The sequence below is a fragment of the Ctenocephalides felis genome, unplaced genomic scaffold (genome assembly GCF_003426905.1).
Source record: "Ctenocephalides felis isolate EL2017-DRISC unplaced genomic scaffold, ASM342690v1 CF-g0.4_SCAFFOLD_03571, whole genome shotgun sequence".
In the NCBI taxonomy this organism is placed as follows: Eukaryota; Metazoa; Arthropoda; class Insecta; order Siphonaptera; family Pulicidae; genus Ctenocephalides; species Ctenocephalides felis.
The window spans coordinates 25888383-25899558 of record NW_020539725.1 but is presented as its reverse complement, the minus strand read 5'-3'; the positions used below and the strand labels follow the sequence as shown (position 1 = coordinate 25899558).

The window sequence follows — 11176 nt, the reverse complement described above, 5'->3', positions numbered from 1 at the left end:
GTTTAAAAAAAAAGAATTATGCACATAAATAAATAATGAAATAAACAAGAATATGTTAAATCACAAACGGATCAAACACGACTTAACTAAATTGCAATTCATTTCTAAAAATTTAAAATAAAGTATTTCGCTGAACAAATAGAACTCTTCCTTTTACTGAAGATTTATTTTAGTTCATTTGCACTAACAATTTCTCATTAAAAATTAATTAATTATTAAAGAATAATATTAGCAAATTAAACATTTATTGAATATTTATAACAATGCTGACATATTCTTTTTATTATTTACATTTTCAATTTAGACTTTTAACTTATTATACTATATATATTACTATTTCAATTTAGACTTTGACTTATTTTTAGCCTTTTAATAATAATATATTACAAACTAGTATCAATATTTATTCAATTATAATGTATAATAAAACGATACATATAAATAACAATAATTTGGTATGATAAATTGAAATGATTTAAAAAATACAATAATAACTCCTATAACATATTTCACGTAAATTGTAATTTACTGAAAAATTATATATGTATATGTATTTATATATAAGGGTGTTCATGCTGCAATGTTTGAACTCACGGTTACGTGTGGACGGGGTCATTTTTACTTGAAGATATGTTTCCAATTGAAAATAGCCCATTTTGGGCACTGCGGTGTGAAATGGCAATGGGATTACTATCTAGTATTATGCATATACTATACAATACTTTAGATTGTTTGTTCGACGATGAAATATATTCTTGAGATTTTCTTCAACTATTTTATAGAAATACAAAACACATAAAAAACAATTAATACAGAAATACCCCGTTTAACGCGGGGGATACGTTCCGTCAAAGTAGAGTGCAACGCGAAACAGCGCTAAACAAAGCTATCTTTACATGAAAATATTGGAGTTAGGGAAAGACGGCTAGGAAATTGATTCGGTAAAAATAAAACCAAACATTTATTTCTTAAGCCCAAACTAATACCACATTATTATTTCTTTCAAAAATAAAGATAAAATATAAATAACAAAACGAATATTTTTGAAAAAAAAAACAAATAATATTCTAAGTCAGTCATATTTAGTTAGCCTTCCGCGTTTTCGGTGTTCTGCCGTTTTGTGACAAAAGCATCTACGAATACATCATATGAATCTATGAATATATGAACACGGGGTATTCTAATATTGTCTAGGTATTGGTATATCATAGACCTTATACAATACAATGAAATTGTATAAGGTCTATGAGGTATATGAATACATTGTTTTCTAATATTGTCTAGGCATCTAATGTTGTTTCACTTTTTCTTTTGCAATGTTCTCTTAAAAGTTCATCATAAACGGATAGAGCATCTCTAACATCACGGCTTACTTTAGAGCTGCTGTCAAAATCCGAATCAATTTTCAATGAATTGATCCATTATTTCAGTTATGGTAGACAATCTTCTTTTTACAAACACCATCGAGAGTCCTTTTTGCTTTTCTGCCGAATCACTACCGTCAACATTTTTGTTTTCTTCTTGTTCAGTTCATTCCTTGAGGCCATAAGCTCACTATTAGAAAGACTGCGCTGCTTCTTGAATTATTTCTTTGACATATTCCTCTTTTATCCCTTCAAAACCTGGGTTGAAATAAAAAAGCGCTAAACGATACAGCGTTAAATGGGGTATTACTGTACTTGCACTATCTAACATAAGTATGATTCATTCTGCATGTTCATACCAATAAAAACACAACAAAAATAAAAATATGTATGTAATTTATCACATCATTTTTACAAGTTAACATTGGGAGTAAAATTAGTATTTCCATTGTGCTCTTCCCGATATCAACATACTAAATGATGACACACATACGGTGACAAAAAGTACAAAATAAATAATTTAGTTATTCATTGCTTCTTATTTCTAAAAAAATATGAATTCCAAAAACAACAATAACATAAAATCTAAAATGTTGCTCAAAGGTTGCTCACACCATCATATCGACGAGATCGACAAAACTACAAGAAGCATTTCGCGAAGCTAAAGTAGAAGCTTTTCTTTATGAGATTCAATTGTTACATGAAAAATAATCAAATTATTAAATGAATGTTGTAAATGTAGCTGTTATTTATAAGTAGACGTGTATAGAAACTCTTTTCTAAATAATTTAGTGTGCTAATAATTCATCAAAATAAATGGTGATGTCCATACTTCTCAAATTGGTGCTGACAGATAGATAAATTATGCCATAGGTTTGTTGTTTTATAAATATAAATATGTTTATTAAAGTAATTGAATTATAACTGTATTGCAACAATTTTTTTTTGTTATTTAACAATTTGTTATATAGTGAATTTTGGCAATATTTTTTTCTCCAAACAATGTGTTCTTAAAATACTATTTGTTATAATAATAATAAATATTATTATAATCAGTAATTACTACTAATTTTTATTTATACTTACATTATCTTATCCAATTTAATTTTGGAATTAATTGAATTCTAAATTACAAATATGTTATTAAATAATGTATCATATTAATTTTATAAATGAATTAATATTTAACTTATTTTTAATAGTAATAGACAAATAATACTCAAATAGGCATATAATACTTAATCATAGATTAGTTATTCTGAGTATTTCTGCATATTTATTATCATACTTTTAAGTTTCTAATTAATTGAAATTTATAATGCATTTCAATATATTAAAATATTTTAAAGTATTAATAATAATTAAGTAATTTCAACAATAAATTGGTAATCTTTAATTTTATGAAACTAGTTAACTTTATACATTGTATTTTAGTCGTGATCATGTATCATGTTATGCTAGTAATATCAATAGTTAAAAACCAATTCCTTTGTAATGTAAATGATTTAAATATTCAATTTGTATTGTTCACTAAAAATTGTAAGTAGTTATAAGCAAAACAATCTTAAAAATTGCTTGAAATTACATATTGCTAAAAGGTTTTTTATTATCGGTACGTCTTATTATTGAATTATGTTATTTTATGCATAACTGTTTATTGATTTATAACCTTAGTGATGTAAACACTAATCTGAAAATTATGAATAATTTAAATAATTATCAAAATAAAATCTTTCTTTCGTCTTTATAACTATTCTGCTAAATTTTGTTGATGCTTTATAAAATATTCCTTATCAAGAGTTACATGAAAAATTGATGTTATAATGTTATAATTTCCGTTATATGATTATTTCCATTTCTAATAACCAGTTCTCTTTCAGAATCAGAATTTTTATGTTTGATTGAGACAATCGAGTGCAAAATGGGCTTCTTAGAAGGAAATATGTGTCGAATATGCTTAGGAAGAAAGGATTTGGTAGACCTGTATTTAACGGATTCTCCAGGATCTATAAGCAGTAAATTGGCATCATTATCGAACATTCAGGTACTTACTTGCATAATCATTATTAGTATAGTAGTCGTAAAGAAAATTGAAATATTAATGTTTTTACTAGCCAACTAATTATATTTGAATGATATATTGATCATATTTTTTTTAAAGATGAATCAGAATGATGGATTTCCCCCTTACATATGTGTTTCATGCATTCAAAACTTGGAAGTTGCTTGCAACTTTATCAAGAAAAGTGAAGATTCGGATATAAAATTACGCTCTGATTATATTCACAATAGTTATAGTCCTTTAACATTACTTGAGTGAGTATAAACCAAATTTAAAAATATTATTTAAAATAATTTGATTTACTTGAAATAAATTTAAAATGTTTATTATAAAATTGTTAATATGTCCTAATATACTATTACTATACTATTCCAGAATGCCATCTAATTTTGATTATAATAATGTTATTATTAACTGCAAAGTTGAAGTCGATGTTGAAGGTAAATTTGTGAATAATTTGTATATTTATAAAGTGTTATAACTTATTTTTTTATAAATTTAATTGAAATTATATATTGTGAATAAGTTCTTTACAATATATAAAAAGTAGATATTCCAATAGTTTTTGGTAATATACATAATACTGCAAAATTATTTGCTCTCTAGTTAAATATTATTCTAAAGTTTTATGCCATATTTTTCAAAATTTTGTTTATATTATTAAAACCTCAAACTCATATTACTCAGGTAAATTACTCAGATAAATAATACTCATGATAAAACTTACTTTTGTAAAACTTATTTATTATAATAGGTATCTATTCACTACATAGTTAGTGAATTTAAAATTGTTTTGTTACTTAATCTATGCAAATTATTGTATTAATTTGATTTTATTAATATACTTCTTTGTGAAATATTAATTAGTGAATTAATGAAAATTATATGTTTATTACTGTATATATTTTTGTTTTTAGATAATGAAGAACAAAAATATCACTTTGAGCCTTCTGAAAACGTAATTTCATTTGAAGAATGCTCTGAATTGAAAAAAAAGATAGCAAAACTCACATCTATGAAAATAAACTTAACGAAAAAAATGACAACAAATAAAGCAGTTGACTATTTGAAGTCAAATACAAACCTTATAGTAAAAAAGGTTTCGGGTAAACTGAGAGGCGATAAGGCCCCATTAATAAAGAAGGAAGATTTATCTTCAGATGATGCATCTGTAGATGCAAATGATACAAATGATGCTAGTGATTACGAACCACCTGCGAATGATTTTAATGCTGATGATAGTGATGAAGATGAAATGGATAAAGATTATGTGCCAATAAAAGTATCTAAGATAAATAAAGGTGTTCGGGTTCGATCTAGAAAATTGAAAATGAAATCGCAGAGGTAAAAATATTTATTTTCTTCACATTTTCATAGTTATTTGTTTTAATATAGTTATGTAGAGGATTTTATGCAATTGTGCAAATTGCATATCTAATTTTTTCATTCTCACTCAACCTGGTATTTGAAATAGATTAATCTTCTCATTCTATAAATTTTAGATTTATGATGCCTAAGAGCAATAAGCCGAAATATGAAAAAATGACTAGAAGTTTAGAGTCTAGATTTAAAATTACTCCCAAAATAATACAACTAAGTAAATACAAAAATTGCAATACAAGTAACAAAGGTCCAAGAGGTATAGCTGAAAGGATGATCAAAGTATATAGACCTAGGAACCACTTGCATGATGGTAAATATATTGTAGATCGATTATTTTTTTTTTTTCTTCAGTAATGGGTAATTTTGAGCCTTTTTAAATGCAGGTAATAGTAAAAGAGGTCGGAAACCAGTTTTAGATCGTGACGAAACCGGTCGTATTATAAGACCAAAGCATCAGTGTTATGTGTGCGGTGTGATGGCTGCTGATATTAAACAACATATGACTTCACATACAGGTAAATGGAATTTATTACATTGTATTCAATAAATATATAGAAATATATATTTAAATTATTATAGGCAAAAATGTTCTGTGGATCTATATTTCATTACTTGTATTTAATTTGTGATTTAGTCATAATTTATTTTATATCTACCAGGTGAAAAAAGTCACGTTTGTGATGTTTGTGATAGACGATTTAGTACAAGAGGCAATTTAATTCATCACAAGAAGATACATTCTGGCATCAAATCTCATGTTTGCCAAGTTTGTGGTGCTGCTTTTATTTATGCAAGTTGCTTACAGAGGTAAGCATTTTTATGTTCTAGTTTAAGCCACCTAAAATTTTAATATACAGCTGATATAAACCTTAGAATGTCAATTAAGAGAGTTGATTCAACCATTTATGGGATTATTTATATTGATATGTTTAGTGTTCCCACAAGCGGAACACAAGAAGCGAGGAAAACCAAAAGTTTCATTGTATGTAGTTGGTAAATACATTGTTACCAGTAGATTGTTTGAGACGGCCATATATCCCTCGGCAAAATAATTTAAATATCAAAGATTTGTCCACGTCCGAGTTTTCGAGTTACTAGTTGAATTATTACATTCAACGAGACTTACATCATAAAAAAAAAAAAACTTAGTGAAACCAATGAATTCATACTCAATTACGATCATTATAAGCCGTTATTTGCTACTTGAGATGCCCAAACAGTTGCTATTTATGATTTTATGCTTTATTACATTTATTTATGATCTCTATTAGATATTATTATTTTCTGGAATAATTTAAAAAATATTTTCTAGGCACTTAGATATTCATACTGGTACTAAACCTCACAAATGCCATCTTTGTGATAAAGCCTTCCAGCTGGCTCAAGGATTAAAGCGGCATCTCACAGTTCACGAAGGTGAGTTCATAATGATGTCTGTCATAAATGCTAAATTTTTTTCTGTTTTCCATCATATTATTTATTTTTATTTATTATTATTAAAACATTAATAAAAAATGTTCTTTTTTACACTGGACAATTTGTACTTTAGAAAATATTATGCGATATGTATATTTTTTTTGTGTTATTGGTGTACGAATAGAAGAAAAATTCTTATATTTCTTAATTTAAAATATTTCAGTTTAAAATATTTCACAATATTTCAGTTTTGTGAGTGCAAGCAGTAATATAATAATTTTTTCATGTTTGTAAATAACGTAGGCATTATATGGTGGATCAGAAATGCTGACTTCTTGATAATTGTTTAACTAGATGCTATATAATTCATAAGATTGGTCTTAATTCTTCACTTATTCACATTTTTAAGAGTTATCTTCATAATCGTAAAGCAACATTGAAAATATTAGTTCAGGTGTTCCTCAGGGATCCATTCTTGGTCCACTACTATTTATTATTTTTATTAATGACATTTCTGATATTATTAGCTGTCCACATTTATTATTTGCAGATGATCTGAAACTATATCTCAAAATAAATTCTATTGATGACTGCTTATTATTACAGTCTCAACTTGACTTTTTCCACTCATGGTGTATCTATAACAAATTACATTTAAATATATCAAAGTGCAAGATTCTTAGTTTTACACATAAGCGCGTTCCAATACTTTTTTATTATAAAATTTCTAACACCAGCATTGATAGATGTAATAAAATTTCCGATTTAGGTGTTCTATTTGATTCTGGTTTGTTTTTCACAGATCATGTAACTGATATTTATAATAGAGCACATAAATCTTTAGGTTTGATACTGAGAAATTGTAAACAATTTAAGTCTCCCAATGCACTTCTTTGCATGTACTATTCTATTGTACGTTCAAAATTAGAATACGGTTCGATTATTTGGTATCCTCATCAAATCAACAACTCTGATGCGATAGAGAAGGTTCAGCGAAAATTTCTGAAATACCTTTATTATAAAACATATAAAATTTACCCTGAACGTGGCTTTGACCACAACACTTTACTAAAAGAATTTGGTATTCCTTCCCTTGCCTCACGTCGATTTATCTGTACAATTATGTTCTTATTTAAGCTTTGCAATAATTCTATTGACTGTCCTCTTATTCTCAATCAACTATCCTTTAATGTTCCAAGGCTATCTTTGCGTTCACAATTATTTTTCAATTATCCTACCCCTAAATCTAATTCTCTTTTAAATTCGCCAATTTTACTTATGTCCTCTAACTTTAACTTAATTAATAATGAAATAGATATTCACAACACTTCACCTAATCAAATAATCTCCATCTGCACAAGTTAACCTTTTTATTTTCTTTTCAAATATCTCATTATTTTCTTATTCTATTTATAAATAATATTGTTACATTCTGCATTATATGTAATTTTATCTTAAGCATTTTATGTTACTAACTATATATTGTAATTTTGTATATATTTTAATTGTTATTCATTATGTAAAATAATTGTATTTTTGAGTCCTCTTGGAGAAATCTGTGGGCTATATATTTAAATAAATAAATAAATAAATAATTTTTGACTTCTGAGAATCTCATTACAATATCATTAAAGGATAGTGTAATTTACCCTGATGTGAATCAAAACTATCTATCTATCCCTAGGTGCTCGTCCCCATGCCTGCCATATGTGTCCAGCTCGATTTAATCAACCGCATCAACTGAAAACTCACATAAGAAGTCATACTGGTGAAAAGCCTTATGTTTGCCAAGAATGTGGAGAAGCATTTACTTACAAATATGTTCTCAACAATCACGTTAAGAAGCATGCGGCTCAGAGAATGGACCAAACAACCTCGGCACCTGGTTTAAATGTCGAAGTCAATGGCTCTACTATAAATGTAACAGTTACTGGTAATGGTAATAATGGCATGCAGCAAATGGTATCTTCTGGACAACAAATGGTTTTAGGTATGTTTCATGTAATATTTATTTTTTTGGTTTATATATAATTGAATGTTTTTTCATAATATAATATATTAGCAATTATAAATATCAGTGTGAACCATTTCAATCAGTACATTTCGTACTTTTTACATCATGAAAGCAACTCTTTATTTTAGAGATTTTTGTACATTATCCATAATAATTTTTCCGAATTCGCCGTAACTAAATTATAAAATTTGAATCAATTATTATCCTTGCAGCACCTGGTTTAACATCGTTGCATGGTGTTCATCACATGGCTCCAGATATCATACAGAATGGTAATCTGGTTCAACACATCACAACCAGTCAAGGACTTGTAGGATTAGTTCAGGCGAATATAGCTTTGGGTCCACCAGTGTGCAGTCAATGATTGGAAAATAAATGACTGTTTACTTTACGCTGCAAGTTAGAAATGTTCACCGAGACTCACAATCTTATTGAGAATTTGATGGGTAATATATTATTATTATTACTACATTTAGTACATTTAGGACGACTTTATTTATTATTTATTATTTTTTTTATTTTTCAAAAAAAATAATTTTAGAAGCTATATTCCATCGGCATATGTTATGGCATATATCTGATGTTTTTGTTTAGATATGTATGGATTCTGAGCATTCATGATATTGTCTTTATCTTACTTAAGATCATAAAAATGGACATAATGTCCGACATAGAAAGTTTTTGCACTATCATATAAAGTATCATTTATTGTATGGATCATTCATTATATTCAAATTAGTGTTAAGTTATATCTATTTATAAAGTATTCTATAATTATCATGAAAGTATCTGCCAATGTTGTGATAGTGATGATGTTTTACCTTTTTATTGATGTAGATGAAAAGCAAATTATAATTTTCATTGTCTGGTATTGAAAGTTTGAATGTTTTGTGTATAACACTGTGATACAAGTTGAACAAAAATCATAAAACGTTTCGAAAGTATAATGCGTCCTTTATGAAATTGAAATTTATATCAAATTTTAATCTATGAAATTAAAATATGTGTAAGTAGTTATTAGTTATTTATTTTACACAAAATCGTTTGTTATATGTTCAACTTGTATCAGAGGCAATAAAAATTTAATTGAATGTAAAAGCGTTTTTAATACTAAATTGAATTGAATACAGATAAAGATATGGAGAATTGTGAACCAAAATGAATTTTATGAGTAAATAAAAAAAATAATATCACTCAGTACATCGACTAATATTTATATTTGGATATTACGCAAATTTACATGTATATTTACGCTTATTTTTTAAACCGACAAATAATGGAGATTTTTTGAATAATTCTTGAAGAATTCATTTATCATTAATTCTCGGAATGATTTTGAACAAAATGAAATACTGGATGCACTTGCTTTTATTACTTAGCTTTATTTTATCAGAAAAGTATTTTGTAATTCTGAATGGTATAAAATTTTAAAAGAAGAGTTGCCCTATGTTTAGAATAAATTGAAAACTTATCTACATGTTTTCATTTTGGTTCCGAATTTCTCGTTGCCTTGTCTGTAAAATACTAGAGAAATATAATTTATGTTAAATTATGTTTTACAATATAATCAGCAGAATGAATTAACAAGTTTTAATTAATAATTCATTTTGATTTTATCTTATCGATAATTTGTATATCAGAATATTCTTGTAGAACAAGAATCGATATTTCAATATACAACTTCAGAGATAGTTTTTTATACTGTGTTATCTTATGCTTCCAATTTTAAAACCTTCGCTTTCATTAGTTTAAGATATAACTAAAAAATACTTGTTATACAAAGTATATTCTATATTTACAGTGAAATGCATATCGATTCTGTAAATGCGATTTCAAAACAAAACGAAAATTATTCACAGAAATACTTAGTTTAGGATTTTTTTATAATATTTATTTGCATTTATTAACATATTTTGAAAAGTTCAAAATCTTAGTAATAAATGAACTACAAAGTACAATATGAAGATGTTTTAATTCTCTCTTTTTTGCAGAAGTAAATAAGTTATAATGTAAACCCAAAATTATTTAGATGTGAGCCCAAATCTTCTTTTTGCCATTTCATTCGCAATATTTACATCAAGTCAATATATAAACTGTAGGTATTTATAACTACCCTAAGAAAATGTTAAAAATGATAATTACAAAAATGATTGATTTTATTGATTTGAAAATAGATTAGTCGTGGTTATTATAAAGGCTCTTGAATAGAACACATTGACAATCATATTTTAAAGAAAAGTTACAGCTTTATAAAAAATATCGTCAAAAAGTGGAAGGTTGCTACTTATGTTTTATTTAATGAAATCGCGTAAAGGTCGATCTTGCACATTATATTTATGGTATGTTGCAAGCCATTTATAATATAAATATGATTATGAATTTTTTTCCTTGCTTTATTTATATTACTTGGAAATCATCCAGGCATATTATATGAATTTTTTTATCCAATGCCAGTAGTTTATATTTCAAACTTAGAAGACATTGCACCTTAACTCGTACCTGTGCAAAATTCCTTATTTATACCGGTATAAGAAAATAAAGACCTTTTTATGGATTTTTTTTAAATAAATATGAAGAAACAATGAATAATATAATATTTCAAAGATTTTGCTTAAAAAGAAGGGTATAACGGTACAATAACGGAATTACCTCTTTGAACAGTTCGAACATAGTTCCATCCACAGATAAATAAGCATCCAACCCCATTCTTAGCACTCACAGACTTAATAATTTTATAAATACATTCGTTACATTATTAATTTAATATTTTAATCTAGGTGTCAGTTTAATAATTATGTTCGACTTGATATCTATAATAACTGAAGTGAAGTTAATCTCAGATTTTATTCTATTTTTTTTTGTTTTTTGTAGTGGTACTACTGGGGTGACTAAACGTAGCGTACCACCGACATTTCTGTAACTGTTAATCATAAGTCA

The 11176-nt window shown here is 26.6% G+C and overlaps 1 protein-coding gene across 1 annotated transcript; it reads left to right on the top strand.

Moving 5' to 3' along the window:
• Positions 1-1967: 1967 nt before the first annotated feature.
• LOC113385341 (zinc finger protein 62-like) lies at positions 1968-8724 on the top strand. The gene is made up of 11 exons (XM_026623182.1): positions 1968-2237; positions 3245-3408; positions 3526-3680; positions 3802-3866; positions 4344-4770; positions 4929-5119; positions 5193-5324; positions 5469-5616; positions 6122-6225; positions 7910-8215; positions 8452-8724. The coding sequence occupies exons 2-11, from the start codon at positions 3286-3288 to the stop codon at positions 8601-8603; spliced, it is 1803 nt and encodes a 600-aa protein (XP_026478967.1). The 5' UTR covers positions 1968-2237; positions 3245-3285; the 3' UTR covers positions 8604-8724.
• The last annotated feature ends 2452 nt before the right edge of the window (positions 8725-11176 follow it).